Consider the following 23,941-nt stretch of genomic DNA (forward strand, 5'->3'; position numbering starts at 1 on the left):
GGGGGGGGGGGGGGGCCCACTACCAGGAGCTGCCTCAGTGGCCCTATCTTCCCCTTCCTTCTTTCCCAGGCAACTTTTCTGTGACTTTGGTGAGAAATTCACCATCCATGATCCTAGTGAAGCTGAACCCTTAGAGAGCCACATCCAGCACATCTCTCAGGTGGGTGTTGACCAGCCACAATCTTAGCTGCTGCAGCCTAGGAGGAGGAGTGGCCTGAGGGCCCCGCATGCAAAGGCCACTGACGTAGGCAACCTGAGTTCTGTCATATTATTTAGGGTTCTCCTGGTATACTCACTGTTCTTGAAGAAAATGGCCATCGTTTCCAGGATGGGGACTGGGTGACCTTCTCTGGCATTGAGGGCATGGTGGAGCTCAATGATTGTGACCCTCGGCCCATCCGAGTTCGAGGTAAGTCACCCCAACCCTGTGTGTGTTGAGTGTGAGAAAAGCCCAGAGTTGGGGAATGGGGATAGAGAGAGGAAGGAAGGGTGTGATTATAGGGCAGATTCAGCTCCCACTCTTGGGAAGGTCCCCAGTCTTGCTCCCCCACCTTTATCGAGCCCCTAGCCCAAAGGGGGGGTTCCTGATCCTTGGAGAGAATCTAGTCTGAAGAGGAATAATAACTCCTGTCCTCGGGGGCTCGTTGGCTTAAGGTGGGAGACATGGCCCCTGCCTTCCAGCACATCTCCTCTCTGCCCCATTGGCCTCTAGGGGCTAGTACTCTCAACCATCAGGAATTAAGGTCAGGATAATCCTAGGACAAAGTTCCTAGGGTAGTGGGGTGGGGTCAAGCATTGTGCTGACTGGTGGTGGAAAACTTGGCAGACAAATGGAACCTCGAGATTGGGGACACCACGGCCTTTTCCCCCTACCTACGAAGTGGAGCTATCACAGAGGTCAAGAGACCTCAGACTCATTCCTATGTAAGTAGTTCTTGTAAAGGAGAAAATACCAGGGGCTCAAGTATGTGTGGAAGCAGGGAGCCATAGGATTATTGGATTTGGAGCTGGGAAGGACCTGAGTGAATTTTTAGTCCCTTTGCTTTACATGACTTGCTTACGGTCATGCAGGTAGTAAATGGAACCTGAGTTTGAACCCCAGTGCTCTGATTCTTTTTTGTTGTTGTTGCTTTTTGGAGGGCAATTGGGGTTAAGTGACTTGCCCAAGGTCACAGGGCCAGTTTTTGTGTTAAGTGTCTGAGGCTGGATTTGAACTCAGGTCCTCCTGACTCCAGGGCCAGTGCTCTATTCACTGTGCCACCTAGCGGCCCCTTCAGTGCTCTGATTCTAAACCCTGAGACCTAAGCCCTTAGGCATGGGGACTTAGCATATTGAGGGAAAGGAGCAGGGAAGGCTGATGTCACCAGAAGTTCTGATCTAAAAGGTTTGGGGAGGAGGGGAGCAGGGGAGGGAGGTCTAGATAAATGTAGGATGTCCCCTCCTCACATCTCTAGGAAGCCTTGTCCTTATCACTGTACCAGCCCAGGATCATGGCAGCTAACCTTCAGGGGGCACGGCGTGCCCGCTGCTTGCACCAGGCCTTCCGAGCACTACACAAGTACCAGGCTCAGACTGGCCTCCTCCCCAGGCCCTGGTACCTGGTGAGTCTCCCTGGCGCCCTCAGAACCTTGGTGATTGGAGGGAGAGCTGAGGCTGTGTGGAGCCTGGGAAAGAGTCTTCTCTTCATTACCTACTTCTCCTGGGCAGGAGGATGCAAATGAGCTGGTGGTCCTGGCCCAGGACCTAGGACCCCTTCAGGGAGATGAGCCCCTCGATGAGGCACTGGTGAGGGAGTTTGCTATGACCAGCGCTGGGGACCTGAGCCCCATCAACTCGGTGTTTGGCGGGATGGCTGCCCAAGAAATGCTGAAGGTGAGAGCCAGGGACAGGACCGGGAGAACCAGCGTTGGTGAGCCACTAGCTTGCAGTAACCAGAAGCGGCCACCAGAGGGCATCCGAGTCGCAGACTTCTATGGCCTCCAATGGCCTGGAGTCCTCCTGCCTGCTAGCATCCTAGACTTTAGAGACCATTTGTAAGGAACCTTAGAGACGGTGTGTGCATAGAATGAAGCTGAGATCCAGAGGACAGAAAGGGTTTTTTCCAAGCCCAGTGGTAAAGCTGGGATTGGAACACATATCTAATTCCAGGGTATGTGAATGCAGCCTTGTGCCCAATGCCCCTCCTACTGGTGGGGAGCCAGATGGGGTGAGAGTCACAGACTTCGAGCTGGAAGGGCCGTTAGAGGCCCCCAAGTCGCTCTCTCGTTTTACAAATATGGAAACTGAGGCATAGTACAATTAAATGATTTACCCAATGTCACACTGGTGTCTGAGGCAGGCAGGATTTGAACCCAGGTCTTCCCGACTGTAAGTCCAGCACTCTATGCACTGTGTCACCTAGCTGCCTCGTTTTCAAAGTCCTTTCCTTATGATTACCCTGGGAGAAAACTAGGGGCATTCTTCGTATCCTTCCTATGATTCAGATAAGGAAACCAAAGCTCAGAGAGGTGATTAAAACACCCCTGATCACACAGCAAATAAATATTGACATCATGATTCAAACCCAGATCTCTCTTGAGGCTAAGCCTGTGCTTTTTTCCCCACTCTAACACACTGAAAGGAAGACAGTTTCAAGGATGAGGAACTATTAGAAAAGGAAAGAAATAGAGTTGATTCTGTGGAGCAATAGAAGGAAGGAATAAGGGTGGAAGGTGGTGAGGCTGGGGCAGAGGGGCAGCTGATAACGTGGGGTTTCCCAGGCAGCCTCAGGAAAGTTCATACCCCTGGACCAGTGGCTGTACTTTGATGCCCTTGAATGTCTGCCAGAAGATGGAAAGTCCCCACTGAGACCAGAAGCATGTGCCCCAGTGAGTACTTCAGGGGTTAGGGCAGGGATGGCAGGGACAAAAGTCTGACTGGGGTCTGACCCCTGGGGTAGACCTCAGGGGAGGGGAGGGCAGAAGAGAAAGAAGGAAACAACCCACATGTACAAAGTATGTAGACCAGCTCTCTTTGTGGTGGCCAAGAACGGGAAACCAAGCAGATGCCCATCAACTGGGGAATGGTGAACAAGTGGTCACACATGAATGCAATGGAATACTGTTGTGCTATAAAAGATGATGAACAGGTGGAGTTCAGAGAAACCTGGAAAGACTCCTATGAACTGAGGCAGAGTGAGGGGAGCAGAACCAGGAGAGCATTGTAAACGATAACAGCCACAGTGTACGAGGACTGATTTTGATAAACTTAGCCCTTCTCAGCAATGCAAGTACTTAAAACAATTCCAAAGGACACATGATAGAAAATGCCAGTGTCATCCAAGAAAGAGCTATGGAGTCAGAATGCAGAATGAAGCAGACTATTTTCTTTTTTATTTTGTCTTATTTTGATGTTTTTTCTTTCTCATGGTTTTCACCATTCATTATAATTCTTCTTTGCAACATGATTAGTGTGAAAACGTGTTTAATAGAAATGTATTATAGAACCCATATCAGATTGCATGCTGTCTTGGGGAGGGAGGGGGAGAAAATTTAAAACTTATGGAAGTGAATGCTGAAAACTAAAAATAAATAATTTAATTAGAAAAGAAAGAAAGAAGAAAACAGTCCCAAGGGATCTTGGATCTAGGGATTCAGAAGGACAGGATTCACTCAAAATTGAGGAAAATCATTATAGTGGCCGTTATAAGTCGTGAACAGAGTTCTGTAATATGTGCTAAGTATATATAATTGATATTTATATAGTAAAGCACTTTCCTTGTAACAACCTTGTTAGGAAGGATATATCTGTTCACAGATGAGGATACCTATAAGGTACCTGAAGCCCAGGTCTTCTCACTGCCATGTCAGTAATCTTTCTGCAATGAATAGCAGTGGAGGCCATATTTTGGTCATCACCTGTTTCCCCCTCTCTCTTTCCCCATACCCATCCCAAATCTTCCTTCAGAGAGATTGCCGTTATGATGGACAGATTGCTGTGTTTGGGGATGGTTTCCAGAAGAAGTTGGGCAAGCAGCGCTATTTCCTGGTGAGCAGGAAGGAGTCTGGGACTCCTATAGGCCAGGTCTGAAGTGGGGAAGGCTCTTTTCTCTCATCCAGCCTGAACCTCATGGGAAGTATGGTTGCCAAGGCTCTTATGGGTGTGAGCCCCCTATCCCAATAGCCCCAAACAGAGTTGGGAAGTAGCAGTCAGGGGTCTGGGCTCCTAGACCCAGAGCACATAACTCAGCAAACTCTGGGGAGATTATTTTACCCATCTCTGAGGTCACTGGAGGAAGGAGCAGGACAAGGGAAGCCAGGCAGGGTGGAGTCAAGGAAATGAGCTTTGGAGGAGGTCAGGGGTCCATGGAGAGTGGAGGTAGGTGAAGGGTCAGAGTCACAGGATTTCAGAGGTGCAAAGTCTCTTAGTTCAACAACCTCCCTTTATTTCAGAGAAGGAATTGGTAATTTGGGTGAGGACAAATGGGTAGTCATTTGGGGAAATTAATCCCAACAAGGCCTGTTTTCTCCTGGGCAGGTGGGGGCAGGGGCCATTGGCTGTGAGCTCCTCAAGACCTTTGCGATGCTGGGATTAGGAGCTGGGCAGGGCGGGGGCATCACTGTCACTGACATGGACACTGTGGAGCTCTCCAATCTCAGCAGGCAGTTCCTCTTCCGGTCACAAGACCTAAATGTGAGTTGGGGGACTCAGCCTTCATTCCTAACCCCTTCCTCAGGGTTCCATTTTTCTGAGGGAGGGGAATCCTCTAAGAAGATCTGTACTCCTCCTTCCAGAAGCACAAGTCAGAAGCAGCAGCTCTAGCTGTGAGAAGCATGAACCCAGCTCTCTCTGTAACCACATACACACATGAAATGGGCCCTGACACCGAGCACATCTTTGGGGAGGACTTCTTTTCCAGCCTCGATGGTGTGGCCTCTGCCCTGGACAGCTTTCAGGCCCGTAGGTCATCCTCGCTGCGGGTAGGACTTAGACCCAGAAGGGGCCTTAGAAAGCATCAAGTCCAATACTCCTTATTTACAGAGGAAGAGGAAGAAACTAAGAACCAGGTGGAGTAGAAGCTCCTTCCCCGTTGTGTTATGGGCCCTCCTGGTCAACTGGTAAAGCCCATGGAAGCTCTCTCAGAATCTCATTTTTAAATTATTGAAGAAAATACTAAATTTGAGTTAGTGAAAGTAAAGGCTGTGCAAGATAAGTACTATCGTTATCCTCATTTTGCAGTTGAAGAGACTGAGGCAAACAGAGGTTCAGTGACTTGTCCACAGTATCTGAGGCTAGATTTGAGCTTAGGTCTTCCTGTGCTCTGTCTGCTGCACCACCAGCTGCCCTAAGGGGAGAGACCTTTGGTATACTGATACTAGACTGTTCCCCAGATACCCACCAAGAAGCCCCTGCTCCCCAGTTCTCAAGTCCCCAGTTCCTAAGCCCTGGTGCCTTCTCACTATCCAACTCTTTGACTCCTAGGTAAGTATGTGTCCAAACGCTGCATCTACTATATGAAACCAATGCTAGAGTCAGGCACTCAAGGTACCCAAGGCAGTGCTGCCATCTTTGTGCCCTCCCTGACCCAGCCATACAACACCCTGTCTGAAGATGCTGAGACTGTGCACCCTGTCTGTACGCTACGCCACTTTCCCAGTACCATTGAGCACACCCTGCAGGTAACTAACTCACTCCCAGGAGCCCTCACCTTCTTCCTAATCTGAGTCTGGTTCCTCTTTACCAGAGGGTCTCTAGAAGGCAGGGGGAGTAGGGGAGAGGGAGGCAGCATAGTAGAATGGAGTGTTGGAGTCCAAGGATCTGAGTTTGAATCCCTGCTCTACTGTTTACTGCCTATGTGACCCTAGGGAAATTTCTTAATCTCTTTGGGTCTCAGTTTTATCATCTGAAAATGGGGAGGGTTGGACCAGATGATCTTTAGGGTCCCTTCCATGATCCTGCTAGTCTAAAGACAGGAGAAAAGGCTCCAGAATGATGCGGGGTAGGGACTGTGGCCAGAATCTGATGACTGCCTCTTCCAGGCTGGCTCCAACCAGCCATTTTGTTCCACTTCTTCTCTTGGCGCAGTGGGCCCGGAATGAGTTTGAAGGGCTGTTCAGATTGCCAGCAGAGATGGTTAACCGCTCCCTACAGTAAGGCCTCGACAGTGGAGGCGAGGGGTGGGATGGGTCTTCAGCAGCCACAGTGGGTGACCCAGGGACTGGGGATCACCGAGCCCTGCTCTCTGGTGGGTGGGAGGTGGTGTTTATCCTGGCTCCAAGAACCCCACAGCCCATGGGCCCAGCTATACAGGTTGGTAGGGACCAGAATGCCTACTGTAGGAGCAAAGCTAAGGGCAGTGACATGAATGATAGGGGGGAGGGAGAAATAGCTCAGAGTTCAGGTCCCATGTGAAAGGGCCCACGAGGTCTGGCTCTGTTCCAGGCTCCCAGGGGCCCAGACCCTAGGACTCTGTATCGAGGATTCTCTCTTCCCAGGGAGCCAGACTTCTTAGAGCGAATGGAGGGGCCACAAGCCCACGATTATCTGAAGACGGCAAGCATTTCCTTCCTCAACCCACCACAGTGTTGGCGGGACTGTGTAGCTTGGGCCCGGGGGCGCTGGCAACATTGCTTCCATGACAGCATAACCCACCTTCTTCAGTACTTTCCCCGTGACAAGGTAAGGGAGGAGGGAACAGATGTGTGTGTGTGTGTGTGTGTGTGTGTGTGTGTGTGTGTGAGTGTGGGGGTGTATTTGAGGGAGGCAGAGGGAGCAGGGAGCAATGATGAATAGAGTAACATACTCCTGGTGTTACTCAGACCTACCCACACTCCCCAGGTGAATGAGGAAGGAGTCCCCTTCTGGTCTGGTACCAAACGCTGTCCACAGCCTCTGGAGTTCGACGTCAGCAGGGTGAGCTGGGGCTTGGAGGCTGGCGCAGAGGAGCCGAAGTGGGTGAGAAGGGGAAGGGAGGCCAAGAACTGATCCATGAGGGAGAGCACACCTCTTCTTTGGACGCCTGTGCCTGCCTCCCCAAATCTTGAAGAGTTTGTGGTGATACTGGCCGTGATACAGGCCGTGATATTGACATGGGCATGGCACCCCTAAGGGGAAGTATATTGGGATCCAAACAGAGACACATGGACATAATTATAGACTCACAGACACAGACATATAGGTGAACACAGACAAATGCACATGCTATGTATATATCGATTAACAAGCATTTATTAATCACTTATTATGTGCACTTAACCCTGTGTTAAACACTGAGGAGACAAAGAAAGTAAGAAATGTGATATTTGCCCTCAAAGAGGGGAAAGGACAAATCTGGAGATAACTTTGTTCATACTAGATATATACAGTGGAAATGGAAGACATTTAGGCATACGTGAGTGTTGGGTACACAAATGTGTGTATACATATATATGTATATATATATATATATATATATATATACAAGCAGGTATATCATACAGGAAAACATGCAAACATATACACATTGAGCTATGTATGGAGATACATGCTCATAGACACACAAAGACCATCCAAATGCACCCTGCAGACATATATATATGCAGACACACATGTACTTTCATACGTATGCCTACATACAATCAGATGGGTAAAAGAGAGACATCCTTGTGACATTAGGCCCCACTGATCCTGGCTTCTACCATAGGATACCCACGTGGATTATATTCTGGCAGCTGCCAACCTGTATGCCAAGACCCATAAACTGCTGGGCTCTCAGGACCGTGATAAATTACGTGTGATGCTTCAGAAGCTACCAGCACCTACCTTTCACTTCCAGGCCCACACCCCCATCTTTGCCAATAACCAAGAGCTAGAACAAGCCTCAGCAAAATGGGGTAAGGGCTTGTGCCTCCTTTATGTGCCCTTAGAAGTCCCAAGTCTAATAGGGAAGACATGGTTCCTGTCCATGGGGAAAGCCAGCTAGAACTTGAGAAGGAAGTTCTAGGTCATCATTTTTCTGGCTCATCACTTGGTCAAACCATCAAACAGCAAGCATTTGTTGAGTGCCTACTTTCCTGCTAGGCAATGGCTATTCAAATATGAAATCAAGACAGTCCCTGCCCTCAAGGGGTCTATGTTCTAATAGGAGAATACTAGAGCTATCCAGCAATGTTGGCCAGGGAAAGGAGCAGATAGGGAGTTGAGTCATATTGGGATAATAGAGGATCAAGGCTCTTTCCAGTAACAATGACAGTGTCAATCTGATTCTTGTTTCAAGAGACCTGTATGCTTCAGACCACAAGAAAGAGCTTTCTGTGATTCATTTAAAAAGAAAAGATAAAAAGATAGAAGAAAAGACAAAATCATAAAAAACTACACACAAAAATGAAATCATTAAAGTGGGACTATAACTGCTCAATCCCAGATTCAGTGGCCCTTAAACTTTCTAAGTTATTTTCTTTCAGGACTGCTTTCTGGGATTAGTTTGAACCATTCCAACTTTCTCTCTACTCCCTCAAGAATGTTAACTCTTGTCCCAGAACATGCCTAAAGAGATTGAGATTAATTAGTCCATTTGTTGCTTCTGGCCCAAATTCATTGGTTTATTCTGCAACTGCAAATCTACTTTCAATCAGTCAGAGGTGCTCTGTACTGTGCAGCAGGAGTTGGAAAGGGGGAGGTTAGTGCTTGTGGTAGAATCATAGAATTTAGAGCCGAAAGAAAGCTTATTGTTTTGTTGTTTGTTCAGCTATTTCAGTTGTGTCTGATTCTTTGTGACCCCATTTGGGTTTTTCCTTGGTGGAGATACTAGAGTGATTTGCCATTTCCACCTCCAGCTCATAAGGAAACTGAGGCAAACAGGGTTAGGTGACTTGCCCAGGATCACACAGCTGGATTTGAACTTGGGGAGATGAGTCTTCCCCACTCCAGCCTGGTGCTCTGTCTATCCACTGTGCCACCTAGATCTTAGACTTCATTCAGTCTAACCACTTAATTTTACAAAAGAGGAAACTGAGTCCCTGAGCTAACTAGTGTTAGGAAAAATCAACAACAAAATAACAAAAATCCATGATCCAAATAGGTAACAATAAAGTTCCCATCCTCTTCAAAAACAAATCAGAATGATTCAACCTAATATGTGCTCAACCCCAGAGTTTACAGGAGATAACTCCTTTCCTTTCAAAGGACTCACAAGTGTAGAAATAACAAAGGGGCCTTGATCATTCAATCTGGAATCACAGCACATCATAATGGAAAAGACCTTAATGATCATCAAGGCAAACCCCTCTTATTTTACAGTAAAGGAAACTGAGACCTACAGAAGGGAAGGGACTTGCTCAAGGGCATCTGGCACCTCAGTGACAGAGCCAGGAGTAGAACGCAGTTCTTTTGCCTCCCAGATCAGGGCTCCTCCACTCCACTTTGATAATAAAAATAATGATGACAGCTCACTTTCTAGAGCACTTTAAGGTTTACAGAAATTCCTACACCAACTCTAGGGGGTAGGTGGTAGAAAAATTGAACACCTTTATATTATGGATGGGGGAACAGGGGAACACCTATCATCACATGCTTAGGAAACATCATAGTCGAGATCTGAACCCAGGTTTCCTGACTCCAAGTTCAGACCCCCGCCCCCTTTGTTTTTAAAATTCTCCTGCTATTGGGGTAGCTAGGTGGCACAGTGAATAGAGCACCGGCCCTGGCGTCAGGAGGACCTGAGTTCAAATCTGGCCTCAGACACTTAACACAAAAACTAGCTGTGTGACCTTGGGCAAGTCACTTAACCCCAATTGCCCTCCAAAAAGCAAAAAAAAACCTTCTCCTGCTGTTTCTTAAGGGCTTTTGTTTGCCTGTTAAAGCCCACATCATGGCAGAGAGAGACATATCATTTTTGGACATGGCCAGCATGGGAATTTGTTCATCTATACCTATTTGTTACAGGGGTTTTGTTTTTCTCTTTTTTTCCCTGCAGGGTGGGAAAAAGGAGAATGGAAAGAGGAGAGGAATAAAAAAAATCAACAAATGCTTGATAATTGGGGGAAAAAACATAAAATTTTATTTTTTACAAGTGAATTCTATCAACCATGTATATATATTTCTTTTTGCATTGATGTTCATTGTTGTTTCTTTTTTTTTAACTATCTTAAATAATATAGAATTTAATTTTTTTTTAAAAGTATCTGACTGGAGAAGATTCCAGGCCTGGGCCTTAGGACATTCTTTATTCTCTTCCCCCAACTGCAGATCTGAACCATGTACAAGAACTACGTTCGGCTCTGGCGAAATGGCCAGGAACCTCCTTGGAGCCACAGCTGTTTGAGAAGGTGAGAGACAGGCCCTAGTGAATGCACTAAGCACCTCTGGCCTGGGGTCACTAGACCTAGCTTAGAGCCCCAGAGCCCACCAGACTCTTCTGGGTTTTGACTGACTCTCCACAGGACGATGACAGTAATTTCCACATGGATTTTGTTGTGGCTGCATCCAATCTTCGGGCTGAGAACTATGGAATCCCCCCAGCTGACCGAAGCAAGGTTGGACACCCCCCACCCCCACTCTAGGGTCCTCACATCCACTCTGGTTATAGTGAAAAGTACACTGGGTTTGGTGTCAGAGGAATTGGGTTCTAATCCTGCTTTCAACACTCACTAGCTGTGTGATCTTGGTCCAAATCTCTTCCCTCTCTGTGACTTACTCTCTTCCATTGTAAAATGGGGGTGTCTAGAGCCCAGATGACTTCTAATGTCCTCTCAGGCTTTAAGGTGTTAAGATATGATGATTCTCTACACCAGCTCTGTTGAGTCTCTCCCCAGTAGTTAAATTCTCCAGATCCAGCTGGACCCAGAGGGATCTATTTTCCATCCTACGGGAAAGACCTGAAAGAGGTAGTGGGGTCTCAGACACATATGTGCTCTCCATTTTTCTGGAGGGTCCAGCCCTCCTTGCCCTGATCCCCGAAATATCTTCACCTCTAAAGTTACTGACTGTGTTCTCTGTGTTCATCCCTCACCAGAGTAAGAAGATTGCAGGGGAGATAATCCCAGCCATAGCCACAACAACAGCTGTAGTGGCTGGACTGGTTGGCTTGGAGCTGTATAAGATTGTGATGGGGCACCGACTTCTTAGCTCCTACCGCCATAGCCAAGTACACCTGACTCTGCCTTATCTCTGCCGCTGGATCCCCAAGGCCCCATGTGTCCAACAGGTGAAGACTTATTCTCTGCCCTCGCCCTGCCGGGGACCCCTCATCTTCTCCCTAGGGCCTCCAGTCTTTCTCCCTTTCACTTGGCCTCTTTTCCTCATTTCTCCCTACCTCAGGCCTTTTTCTGGACGCTCTCCCCATTCCTAACATCCATGTAATCTCACCCCCTTACCCTGTCCCTCACCTCCCCCTTTCTACATTTGGTCCTAATTGCTGCCCCTGTTCCTGTCTCTGTCCCTTTTCTTCATCTGGTCCCCCTCTCTCATCTTGGCTCAGACCTTAGCCCTGTCCTTTCCCCTCTCCCTCCCTCCCCCTTTTCCTATAGATCATTCTCTGCCAGTCCTTGACTCTTTATCCTTCATTCAGTCTTTCTCCCTTTTGGCCCCAGTCCAAATCCTATTGATGTCTCCCACCCCTGTCATTCTCTCAGCACCTTCTGCTTTCCCTGCCCTTACCTTATCTCCGTTCTTCCTTCTGTCCCTCTTCTTCCCTCCTTGTCCATGCATGATTCTGACCTGGGCGATGGAGTCTCTAGTCCCAGCTTCTCATGAATCATCATATTCTCTGAGCTGATCCCGGGGAACCTTTGCCCTTGGTCCAGGATTTCCTTCTTAACTTGCTCTTTCTTGATGGTAGGAAGTCACTACATCTGACTAGAAGCAGCTGAGCTGACCCCTAGCTTTCTATTTGGGGCCCTCAACCTACACAAAGTCCCTGGATTCCCTGGCTCTGATCCCCAGTGGCTCACTCCCTTCTTCAGCTCCTATAGGACACATCATGGGGCTAGGGGGCTTTTCCACTGGCATTTCTTTCCAAGGATATGAGCACTTACAGAAATACCAGTGGAAAGGTCCAAGTGACTTTGGGGCACATAAAAATATTCTCTCATGCACTGACTGAGTGAGGGAGCACATTGGTTTAGGAGTCAGAGGGCCTGTATTTGAATCTCAGCTGTGGACCTTGGATAAGTTCTTTCTTTTCTTTGGGTCTCATTTCCTATTCTATAAAGCAAAAGGTGATTCAGACTAGGTTTTTAAGGTTCCTTCCAGTTCTTAATCATCTAGCCTGTGAGCTAGTTTCCCAAAGTGGCTTAAGGGAGCTAACATTTGCCCTGGAAGTTCTGGGCCGAGCACACACACACACACACACACACATACACATACTCACACACACACACACAAACAAACACACACACTCTCACACACAAACACACACACCAGTTTGGGTTTGGCCTTGTTGTGCACCCTAGATAAAGTTCATCTGTCCAGGCATGAGGTCTCTCTCCTAATGGGAAGACTTCTGTTGCCCCCTCTATCCCTAGCTGTAATGCTTGTGCCAAGGTCCCTATCCCTATCTCTAACCTAGTGTCCAAATGCTTCATTCTCAGCTCACTCTTTAGCCGAGCTCTGTCTCCAACTCCAGGCCTGGTCCAAGAGGCATCTTGGGAAGATTAGGGCCCCACAGGAAGCTCCCTGAGAATCCAGCTGTACAGTCACTCCCAGGCCAATCTCCCTGCTCCCCATCCCTGCCTGAAGAGGCATTCTGTCAATGCACTCTGAACTTCCCCCAAACTTGAGTGCTGGGGGTGAATGTCAAGAGTAGAGGCCAGCCCCTCTTCATTATCTCCCCCTTTCCCTCCCAGACTTCCAGAAGGGTTTGAATTGCCAGTTTAATTCATTGGGCTGATATATAAAGAGAGGTTAGGAAGATGGAAGGTAGGGGAATGGGTGAGGACTGAAGAGGGGGAGGACAAAATCAGGCTGGGAAGGATGAGGAGAGAAGGGGAACTGTTTGGGAACCAGGGGCTTGGGGAAGGGAGCCAGGCTGGGGTGGGAGGAGATGAGGGGCCAGAGTGGGGAACAAGGACTGAGGCTGGGGGGATGGGGGCAGCAGGCTGGGAACTGTCAGACACAGGAAGCAGCCGTCAGACCCGATGGGGTCTGTGGGTGGTGGGGGGAGAGCTCACAGCTTTAACTCATTAGTGTAGCCAGACATCCGGCAGTCAGCCCCCTCCTCAGCCCTCCTCCCCTAGAGAGCCCTTCCGAGGGGCAAACAGGGGAGCCTGAGACTTTCTCTGGGTTCAGTCAGAGCCAAGTCCACCCCATAGAGGGGATGAAAATGAGATAGGCCTGGATAAGGCCCTGATTCCAGCTGTTGGGCTCTGTGGGCTGGGGAAAAGTAGAGTTTGGTTCTACCAGCTTCCATGCCTGGGCACAGAGCAGATGAGGCAACAGAGTTCCAGGCCCATGGGAGCCTTTAGCCTTGCAAAGCCTCAAAGGAGTCCCTCTGGGTGGTACCTTCGTTCATATACTTGAGTACATGTACGCATTTATGTCTCTGTGAGTGCATTCATGCCCTTGTTTACATGTCTCAATGTGTACTTATATGTGTGCATATATGTGTACTTTGGGGATGGGCAGAGGGAACCCAGTTGCACTAGGGTCTGGAAGTGATTATTAGCTCATTAGACCAAGCTAATGAAAAACAGGGTCTGAGAGGCAGGAGGGAATGGGAAAGACAGGAAGAGGGAGAAAGAGAAGGGAATGGTCCAAAACACTAGAAGGGCTTGTCTGCCCTTCCCTCCTCCCCACCCCCCCATGAAGTATGTGAGAGGAATGGGGGCACAGGGACTGACTGTTGTCTAGTCCTGGGGTCTTCATTCCTTCATGTCCCCTCAGTTCTACAAGCCCATCACAGACGGCCTTTGTATAAAGCCTAGGGCAAGGGTTAGCAGGGAGCAACCTAGGGCCCCCTTCCTGCCCCCACACACAGGGCCTTCTTTGTCTCCAGATTGGGCCCAGCCTCAGGGCTAGATCTGGTCATTCTATGGGGACACTAGAGTTTCTGATGAACCAGGGTAGAAGCCCCCAGGACAGTCACCGCTCACAATCCCTCTCTTCCACTCCCTTCCCACTGTTCCCTGACTTAAAACTCTCCCCATGTCCTTTATATCTTCTGAAGCAATCTAGAGTAGTCAGAAGACCTCCCTTTAAATCCCAGCTCTTGGGACTCCTAACTGTGGGATTGTTCCTTTCCCTTTCTGGTCTTCAATTTCCTCTCCCATAAAAGGTGTGCTGGACTCAGGTGGTCTCACTCTAAATCCTAGGATCTCTTCTCTGGGCTCACACAAATGTGAAATCTGAGAGCCGTGGAATCTCCTAGGGAATGATCTCTGAACTCAGGTCAGCTCCTCTAACAGGCTCAGGGAGAGGAAGGAACCAGCCTGAGTTAGACAGTTGGCCGCACAGCCGGAGCTGCTGTCCTGGTATCCTGATACTTGGTCCTGGACAGCCCTGGAGCAGGTCTCTTCTTGGTGCCCCAGGGGGATCCTCTCCCATCAGGCAGGCTGGGGAGCTCAGAGACCGAGCTGGCTGGACGGCCGTGGACTTGAGGAGTAATACTCCTTATCTGAGCTTTGCAGCTGCTGCCCTTCCCCCTTACTTCCTCAGGAAGCTCCCCTGACCCCCACCCCACCCCCATCCTTCGTGACGGAGCAGCCCCTTTTCCTGTGGAAATGGCCCCCACAGCCATGTCCTGTAACGGGCCCTACTGAGGAGCCAGCCTGTGAAGGGAGGAGCAAGGCATGCTGACGGAGTTGGCCCTCTGTCCCCTTTTCCTGGACCCTCGGCCTTCTTCTGCTTCTTTCTCCCCCCACCCCCTCCCATCCCCTCTCCAGAACTTCTCTTTCTTCCACTAGCAGTTCCCAGGCCTGGGTTTCCTGGCCTTCCCTTTCTCTCCCCTTCAGGATGGGAAGGAATACATTTAGGGTCAAGGGATCTCAAGTGTGAGGGGATCTTGGATATCATCGAGTTGACTCTCCCCCTCTTAGTTTAACAAAAAATAAGGCACGGACAATTAGAATATACAACCAAGAGCCTGAAGTCAGTGCCGCCTGGATAATAAGGGAGAGCTTCCTGGAGGAGGTGGTATTTTGGTTGGGCTTTAAAGGACAAATAGAGACTCACCAGGCAAGTAGAGGAGGGAGGGCACAGCAGGCATTGGGAAGAGCCTGAGTGGAGGCACAGAGGTGTTTGGGGGAGTGGGGGTGGAGGCAAAGACTTGTCCCTTTTGGCTGGACTCTTAGAAGGTAAGTTGGGCACATGTAGAGGACAGGGAAAACTGAACTTTACTCAAAAGGTAATAGGGAGGCAGTAAAGGTTTATGAGCAGAGGAGTGATGTGACGAGATCTACAAATTTAAAAGATTATTCTGGCTGTGGAAAGGATAGGGGGAGATACTGGTAGCAGGAAGTCCTGTGACCTGATTGTTGCAGAAATCTAAGGCAGTGGTAAGGAAGGCATATACCAGATAAATTCAGAAGATATTCAATCAAACAACAAACATTTATTAAGTATCTACTGTAGGGCCAGTTCTTGTCCTCAAGGAGTTAACATTCTCTGAGGGGAGCCAATATGTACTTAAGAAGAATATGCAAGATATACACAAAATTAATATAAGTTGTGGGGAAGGCATTAGCAGCTGCAGGGTCAGCAGAGGCTTTGTGGAGAACGGGGTACCTAAGCTGAGTTTTTAAAGGAAATTAGGTATTTTAAGAAGCAGCAGTAAGGAGAGAGGGCATTCCAGGCATGAGAGACAGCCAAGGCAAAAGCATAGAGGAGGAAATGTTGCCAAATTGGAATCAACAAGACCTGGTAACTGATTGGAGGTGAGAAGTAAGGGAGAGGAAAGTCAAAGATAACTCCAGTATGGGAGACTGGGTGAATTGTGATGCCACAAAGAGAAACTGAAAAGTCAGAAAGAGTAGCGGGTCTATGGGAAAGACGGATTTAATCTTTTAATTCTATGGGAAAGACATATTGGTTTTAAAGCAGCAAAACTTTCAGCTCAGGTAAGGTCCAGCATGGGAGGGGGCTGTGGGAGAAGGGGGCTCTTCCTCCTTACTTCCCTTCCTTTGCAGTTCGCTGTTTTCTGCTCTCTGTTTCCAAAGATTGCCCTAAGCCAGGCTCTTAACAACCAGAGAATCAAAGAAGCAAGGAGTTTGTCAGGGAAGCTGCTCTTGTCCAGCTCTATCCCTTTCCAGAGTAGGAGTCTGGGGCCTGGTTCTTCAGCCCTAGCTGTTACTTCTTCAACCCAGAAGGAAGGAGTTCTAGGGCATTTCCACTCACTTGAAGCCTTGGTGTAGAGTCTACTGCTGACACCCACATCTCTGCTCACCCAACAGTATCGTGGTATGAAATGGACCTGCTGGGACCGACTGACAGTGCCTGCTCCTGCCCCAGGTCAGCCTGAGATGACCCTGAAGGGCCTGCTCACCTATCTCCAGGTGAACCTTGCCCCACCTATCTACCAGATCTTATATGCAGTCACCTAGCCCTTGCCTCTGCATAAGCCCTTAGCAATGTACTTCTTTCTATCCCTCCCCAAATGAGGAATAGATGAGTTGCCCAGGGGCTTGGGACACGTCCCTCTTTAGAAGATTGGACCCCATTGTCTAGGGGCTCAGATCTCCCCTACCTCCAGTACCCAGTCTGCCTTGTCCAAAGTTTAGATACATCCCCTCCCTCCCCCCAGCAGACTGGCCCATCCCTTAAATGCCCATGGGCCCAGATCCTAAAGATCCTAGCTTCTTCCTTCCCTCTCCTCCCAGGAGAGGACCCAGGGAATAGATTCTCTCTGGAAGAGTCTCTTCTCCACACCTTGCCCATATCTGCCCCAACAGTGACCTCTGTGGCTTCCAACCCACCCCATGAATTCCTCCACATGTATGGGGCCAGGTTAGGACTTAGCAGGGCCTATGTCTTCCCCAGGAGAATTACAGCTTTCCAGTGACCATGTTACTGCTGGATTCTTATCTCCTGTACTCAAGGCGCTGGCCAGAGGCCCAGCAAAACCTCCAGCTCAGGTAAGGTCTAGTCTGGAGGAGAAAGGGTCCAGGCTTCATCCAGCCTCTTCTTTCTGAGGTACCCCCAGGGTTCTCATTCTCTGCTGCATACCTCCCATTCTCCTGTATAAAAGAAGATCAGCTCCCTGTCCCAGTAGCCATTTAAATCCCAGTATCCCTTTCCCAAGGGGGATTAGAAATGTTCCTCATGCTTTTCAGAGGCAGCTGGTGGCACAGTGGATAGAGCTCTGGGCCTGGAGTCAGGAAGACATGAGTTCAAATCCAGCCTATAAATAATGATTATACTTGAATAGAGCACCAGCCCTGGAGTCAGGAGGACCTGAGTTCAAATCTGGCCTCAGACACTTAACACAAAAACTAGCCGTGTGACCTTGGGCAAGTCGCTTAACCCCAATTGCCCTCCAAAAAGCAAAAAAAAAAAAATAATAATGATTATACTGACCTTCCAGCGTTGCTGTGAGAATCAAATGCATTAATATTTGTAAAAAGATTTTAGTACGTATGCCTGGCACATAGTAGGCCCTATAGATAAATGCTCATTCCCTTCCTCCTCAGTCTTCTCTGGGGCTCAGCTAGATACAAGTTTGGAGGTTGCTCAGAGAGGAAGACACTGCTCTAGGCCCAGAGAAGTTCCCCCCACTAAGGAGCTACCCTTTGGGGAGAAGGAGGGAAAGGGGTTGAGATGAATGAGCAGCTGTGGGGACCAGGGAAAAATTCCTCTGGGGCATAGCTGAAATGGGCCAGTGCCTCCAGTCTGTGAGGGGAACCTTCCAGGAGACACCCAGTTCTGTGTGATTTTAGGGTAGGGGCTAGGTATGAGCCTGCAGAGGGGCTAGGGTCAGTGCCCCAGGGATCCAGAAGGAGAAGCTGGGTCCCTTCACTTTAAAAAAAATTTTTTTTTTAAGCAATTGGGGTTAAGTAACTTGCTCAAGGTTACACGGCCAGGTGTTTTTGGGTAGGTGCTAAGTGTCTGAGCCCTGATTCGATCCCCAGGTCATCCTGACACTGGAGCCGGTGCTCTTACTCGCCATGCTACCTGGCTGCCCCTGGTCCCTTCACTTTTGGCCAGAAGCACAGGACTTTCTGTGGCTGGGCCATGTCTCTTCCACCAAAGGGGAACTGAGGCTGGGGAAGGGGGCATAGGAAAGATCCGGGTGTGTGTCAGATAGCAAGGGTAGGCAATGTTGCAGGGTTTGAAGTGGGAGGGGACTTGAGAGAGCCTCTAATCTAATCCTGTCATTTCACAGAGGAGAAAATAGAGTACCAGAGGGGTTTAGTGATTTGCCTAACCCCATCCAGCTACTACATAGCAGAGGCATGATAAACTGTGTTACAGCAGCAAGCCTCCTAGGGGTCCCATCACTAGCTGACCCATTGCTATGACCTTTTCTTTTCTCCCTGTCCCCACCAAAGGGGCCCCTCACACTTCCCTGGCAGTTTCCTGCAACCAAATGGAACTGCCAAATGGATTCTGTAGAAGGTGAGAGGAGGAAAGGGGAGGGGGGGTGAGAGCTAGGTAAGAGCAGAGTTAGGGTCCTGCCTGTGCCCAGGGAGAAGCTATCATCCCCCAGTCCATCTGCCCACACCATCCTGCAGGTCCTGGACTTGGTTCTGGGGACAGGGCCAGATCTCCACCCTACTTGCTGCTCTGGGCTGTTCCTCTGAGAGAATGGCCCGTTTCCTGCCTCTCTGCCTTCAGCTCTCTCCTAAAATAGTTTCAGATGTTTCCTGTCTTGAGCTGCTCCTGTTTCTCACCGCCCCCCTGCCTGGGCCCCCAACTCTGGCTCTCTCTCTTTCTTTGCTCCCTCTCCCAAGTCTGGCTGAGCCCCTTACTCTTGCTGCCTACCTATCCTCCCTCACAGGGTGACAGAATTGGTACATCAGGTGACTGGCAAGAAGCTGAAGGTGGACCAAAAGGAGCTGGTGTTTGAAATCAGCTGTGAGGACGAAGAGGAAGACACCACCTTCCCCCCATTGCATTACTGCCTCCGCTGAGCCTAGATCACAAAGACCCCAGAATCATTAATAAAACAGTTGATGAAGCATTAATTAGGTCCAGGTGAAAGTGGCCAATTGGATATCAGAAAAAAAATTGCTTGAAATGTTGCCAGCCAATCAGACTCTCTTACAGCCCAAGATTCTGCCTCTCCCGCCTAGGGCTGATACACTGAACCCCTCTTTTCCTTTTTCTCCCATCTCCCCCACTGCCTATTGGAAACTCAGGCACCCTACTGCGTCATTGCCCATCCTCCCTAGTAACAATACTGGCTCTTCTCCTTCATCGAATCGTGAGATTTAGAGCTGGCAAAGACTTTAGACACCAAGCAATCCAGTCCCCAGAGGAAGAAACTAAAGCCTAGGAAAGGAAGATAATCTGCCCAAGGCAAATCGTGGGCTACCTGAACTATGGAGTCAACCCCCTTCTCACTGCCTACGCCCAGTCCCTGCATCCTGCGACCATGCCTCAAAGGCAGCTGGCATTCTCTTCAGAACAAACGCCCAATGTGGCATATTGTGGAGTCAAAGGGTCAGGATCTGTATCTTTGCTCTGCCAGATTCTCTGTGACCTTGGGCAAATCTCTGGTGCCCGCTGAGTTTTAGCTTCTGCATATGGACAGAGAGAATTGCTAGAATCCGAATCCTGTGGTTCTAAGGGTGAGGTGTGCCTCGCGCCGAAGGCAGACCCTGCTGGCTAGTCTTGGGGGCAGGGCTCCTTCCCCCAAACCCTTTCTGCGCCCTGCCAAGGAAGGTAGAAATCGGGGGCTAATAGAAAACCCTTTATTGTCCGTGACTGGGGATGGGGGTGGAGAGAAGAGGTGTTAAATGTAACCAATGACATCATTGCAAATGATGGGCTGACGGCTGCGGCTCCTCATGAGGGCAGCAAAGTGAGTGAAGTCTGAGGCAAGGTCCGGCGAGGGGAGGGGGCACCCAGGGGCAGGGGGGCAGGACAGGCGCTTGGCGGCCATGGCTGCCGGGCTGCTCCTCTGCGGGGCGGCCCCGGCTCCAGAGGGGCCCCGGGCCCGGCCCCCGCCCCCGCTGCCACCCAGCCTGCGCCTGAGATGGTCCGAGAGGTTGAGCAAGAAGTGGTGCGGCTTTCCCAACCAGCGGGGGGGCGCCGCCGGGCACCCTTCACCTGCTGCCTCAGGCAGCTCCATCCAATTCTCCACCAAGTCTGCAAAGCAGTTATCCCCTAGCACTAGGGGCTGGCGGCTGCGACTCCGGGACAGCAGACATGCTGTCCAGTCCTCAGCATCTAGTCCCCGCCACTGCTCCAGACAGATGTCCGAGGTAGATTTGGGGCGGGGCCGACGTCCAGGTTGGGGGCTGGCCCGGCCCCGTAGGCGGCCCACCCTCCTGAGCACTGGCCGATCCTCGTCCCGCCAGGTGCTCCCCGACACCTCTGAGTAGCCCGAGTCCCAGTCCAGCGTGCGTTCACAGGGGGACAGTGCGGCCCCCTCCTCGTCGTCCTCTTCTAGGCAGCAGGCTGAGTCTGCTTCTGAGGCATCCGAGGCTCGCGGTGGGTGGCAGGGCCGGGGGCCACTGACTGGCTCTGCTGGGGGTGGCTGTGAGGGACCCTGCATCCGTGGGGAGCCTGGCTCTTCCCTACCACACAGCTGAAGGAGAGGGGAGAGAGCAAAGGTCAAAGTCATGCAGTGTTACCATCCCTATTTCAGAGATGTGGAAACAGCCAAAGAGAGGAAGGGAATTCCTGGAGGTCCCGCAGCCTCCTTATGTAGGCACTCAGTGAAGCCTGTGGTTGTCATGAGAGCTGGGATTATTCCATCCCCATATTACAATATGGGGAAATTGAGGAGCTGAACAGTAAAAATGGCTAGCCCATGTAATGAATTAATAGCAAAGCCTGGACAAGAATAAATTTTAGCAACATTTTTATTGTTCTTACATTATAACACCCAAGGATAAGTATCCTGGTTTTGCAGATGAGGGCATTGAGGTAAAATGACTTGCCTCAGTTTACACAGCTGGGACATGGCAGCCCCAGGACATGACCCTGGGTGTCTAGGATCAGTGCCCATGCTTTATGCTGGGTACACTCCCAGCTTCCCTCCTCTCCCCTATCTCAGCTTTTTCTGTTAGCCCAGAAGGAGTCCAGATTTGCAGGGGCCGAGAGCATTTTCCTGCTGGTGGAAAATGTTCTGGGGGAGGAGGGGACAAGTGCTATATCCAATGTGGGCCACTGCCACCCATTTCCTACTATAGGGGGGCCCTTATATCTTGGTATAGTGCATACCAGACACAGGTGGGACACCTACCAAAAGCTTGCCTGGCCCCCTGGCACGCGCAACCCTGCCCAGCCTGCAGCAGCTGCCACGTGCCTGGCCCCCCAACCTCCTCACTCCCTGCTTTCTTCAGGCTGGCAGGCTGAAGCATGTTCCCCGGTAGGCAAGTCAGCACCCGCTGCAGGCGGCCCAGGGGTGGCGGAGTGTGGGTGTGGAGAAGTTGGGCCAGGATGGGTCGGGCTGGGCTAAGCTGAGCTGAACTGAGCTGGGGAGGAGGAAAGGAACTAGGGCAGGGCAGGGTAAGGGGGCCTGTATCCTGACCCAGGGGGTTGCCATCCCAGCCCCCATTTCCAATCCTGGTTCTATCCTGTCTCAAGAGTGAGGGGGAAGTGGCCCCCCTCAGCATTATAAGGCCTCTCCTTCACCCCTTTCCTTGTCGCAGGCACTCAAGCTAGCTGAGTCCCCCCTCCCTTTTTACCCCTAGGCCCATAACAGGCTGCAGACAGACCTTCTCACTCCAACCCACCCCACCCCCCACCCCCAGTCAACTACAAAAACCACAGCTGTTGAGATAGAAGCTGCTGGCTATGTGAGTTCCTTCTGACTACCCTGGGTGCCGGGTAGGCTTAGGTGCCTGCCTGCCTCAGTTTCTCCCTTTGTGCTCAGAAGGTTTTTTTTCCTTTTCTAGATGTAGAAGGAAAGGGGAGGGAGGCCCTCTGCCAAGCAGAGCTAGCCAGGATGTTGTTACCTGATGCCCGAGACAGCCCCCAAAGTTCCCCAACCGTCCGAAACCCAACCCCAGCCATCTGCCAGGGCAACTCCAGCCAGATGGGGTGCCCCTCCCCCAGCCCCACACGTGTGGACAAACACAAACCTAATATAGGATCACAGGTCCTCCACAACTGTGTCTGCAAAACCCCCTGTCCCCAAACACTACCCATAGAGATGCCAAGTCCAAGGTACTACCTTCCTCTAATACAACTATGGTGGGGTGAGCTGGCTAGGGAGTGGGGGTGGGGACAGCTACTTCCTGTCTTGTTCTGGGGTCAAGGCTGTGGGAGGAGAAACTGAGCCTTGGGGTGACCCAGAAACCATTCTAGGTTCTCTTCCTGGTGGCAGGCCTCTGCCTCCCCAGGATTCTCCCTCCATTAAGAGCCCACTTCAGTGCCTAGCAGAAAAGAAGCAAAGGCTCCAGCTGCTCCCCAACCCTCCAGGGGTTCCTCCACAGTTCCTCACTGTGCCCCCTCCCCAAGTCTGCACTCTCAGGGCAGAAAACTCACCAACTCCAGACGGAACTGTCCCAGGAAGCTGTCCAGCCGGGAGCTGCGCATTCCCGACTAGGGAGAAGAGTCCCAACTGGGGCCAGCACCTCCCCCCCAGGCCCTCTCCACTCAGGCAGCTGCTGCTACAGGACGTCTATGGCTTGGGCAGGGATCACTGGAGTGGAGTTGGGAGGACAGCCGGCTCTGCTCTCCCTCCCTCCTGCTGCTCCCAACATCTGGCTGCAGCCCAGGCCGCGCCCCTCCCACAGTCAGCCAATGAGGCAGGAAAGTGTGGAGAGGGTGGAGAGGAGGGGGGCTGTAACTGGAGCCCCCGCCTCCAGCTGGAGGCAAGAATCGGGAGACCTAACCCTGGGGAACAGTATGGTGACTCCCTCCCCCCATTGTACCCTCTCTTTTCTGAGCTTGTCCTCCCCACCCCCCAAAAGTGATGGGACCAGAGCTTTCTGTGGGACAGGGCATGTGTGGGAGAGGCTCATGGGGGTGTGGATGGGTGTTTGGAACAGTGACTGAACAAAGTCAGAATTTAAAATGTGGAGCATAATGTCAGATTTGGAAGAGATCTTGGAACATAGAACTTAGAATGTCTGGGTTTGTTGTCCTTCACGAAATACACTCCCCTTCCTCATGTCCTGTCAAAATCTCTCTTCCTTCCAGGCACACACAGCTCAGGTGCCAGCATCTCTCATCAGAAGGAAACCTTCTAGCAAGTAGGTATTGTGTCCCGCCTTTTGTGTTTGTGCCTGGCACCCAGCACAAAGCTAGCCCTCAGAGCAAATGCTTAATAAATACTTGTGGATTGATTGATCCCTATGAAGACCTCTGATTCACCCCAGCTGGACCGATTCTTTCTCAAATATTCTTAGAACACTTTTCCTGGTTCTTTGTCTGCTCTGATCACTTCTCTATCTTGCCCTGTACTTATTGGTAGATAGATAGAGAGACATGTATATATGTATGTATGTGCATGTATATGTGTATGCGTGTATACGTATATATGCCTATATACATACATATGTGTGTATATTATGTATATGTATGTAGCTATATCTATCTGTATATAATCTGTAGTTTACCATTCTTTGAGGCACGGGGGCTTCTGTTTTTGTCTTTATCATCCAAGAGACTATATTTAATCAGTGTTCACTGAATTGAAAATGTAATATGTGAGCCAGAAGGGGCACTAAGGGCTTAGAGTTACTCCATTGCCCTCATTGTGCTTAGGAAGAAACTGAGACCCAGAGATGGAAGGGAACACATAGAATAAGGGTCAGAGTCAGTCAGGTTTTCTAACCCTTATTCAAGGCCAGTGTTCTTTCCACAATGTGTGTGTGTGTGTGTGTGTGTGGGAGAGAGAGAGAGAGAGAGAGAGAGAGAGAGAGAGAGAGAGAGAGAG

At 50.2% G+C, this 23,941-nt stretch overlaps 2 protein-coding genes across 4 annotated transcripts in view; one reads left to right on the top strand and one right to left on the bottom strand.

The window, feature by feature from the left end:
• UBA7 (ubiquitin like modifier activating enzyme 7) overlaps positions 1-19,066 on the top strand; it is a 21,097-nt gene extending 2,031 nt beyond the window's left edge. Inside the window, exons 5-24 of one of the 3 annotated variants that reach the window (XM_069095694.1) lie at positions 70-160; positions 277-409; positions 827-924; positions 1,455-1,601; positions 1,708-1,872; positions 2,760-2,867; positions 3,946-4,026; positions 4,516-4,671; positions 4,773-4,938; positions 5,461-5,657; positions 6,064-6,128; positions 6,474-6,657; positions 6,817-6,891; positions 7,661-7,850; positions 10,204-10,283; positions 10,398-10,490; positions 10,970-11,161; positions 16,341-16,442; positions 16,938-17,021; positions 18,884-19,066. In XM_069095694.1, coding sequence (XP_068951795.1) covers positions 70-160; positions 277-409; positions 827-924; positions 1,455-1,601; positions 1,708-1,872; positions 2,760-2,867; positions 3,946-4,026; positions 4,516-4,671; positions 4,773-4,938; positions 5,461-5,657; positions 6,064-6,128; positions 6,474-6,657; positions 6,817-6,891; positions 7,661-7,850; positions 10,204-10,283; positions 10,398-10,490; positions 10,970-11,161; positions 16,341-16,442; positions 16,938-17,021; positions 18,884-18,952 — 2,476 coding nt within the window. In that variant the 3' untranslated portion in view covers positions 18,953-19,066. Of the gene's footprint in view, positions 1-69; positions 161-276; positions 410-826; positions 925-1,454; positions 1,602-1,707; positions 1,873-2,759; positions 2,868-3,945; positions 4,027-4,515; positions 4,672-4,772; positions 4,939-5,460; positions 5,658-6,063; positions 6,129-6,473; positions 6,658-6,816; positions 6,892-7,660; positions 7,851-10,203; positions 10,284-10,397; positions 10,491-10,969; positions 11,162-16,340; positions 16,443-16,926; positions 17,022-18,883 lie in introns of all 3 variants that reach the window. The other 2 variants (XM_069095692.1, XM_069095695.1) reach the window with 2 other exon arrangements.
• A 719-nt stretch (positions 19,067-19,785) lies between these two features.
• INKA1 (inka box actin regulator 1) lies at positions 19,786-22,799 on the bottom strand. Its single transcript, XM_069095696.1, has 2 exons — positions 22,546-22,799; positions 19,786-20,638 (listed from the first exon to the last, which is right to left on the bottom strand). The coding sequence occupies exons 1-2, from the start codon at positions 22,594-22,596 to the stop codon at positions 19,841-19,843; spliced, it is 849 nt and encodes a 282-aa protein (XP_068951797.1). The 5' UTR covers positions 22,597-22,799; the 3' UTR covers positions 19,786-19,840.
• Between the last annotated feature and the right edge of the window lie 1,142 nt (positions 22,800-23,941).

Source organism: Petaurus breviceps, unplaced genomic scaffold (genome assembly GCF_028583685.1).
Source record: "Petaurus breviceps papuanus isolate PSGF00001 unplaced genomic scaffold, PetGlider_PUasm1.0 227, whole genome shotgun sequence".
Lineage (NCBI taxonomy): Eukaryota > Metazoa > Chordata > Mammalia > Diprotodontia > Petauridae > Petaurus > Petaurus breviceps.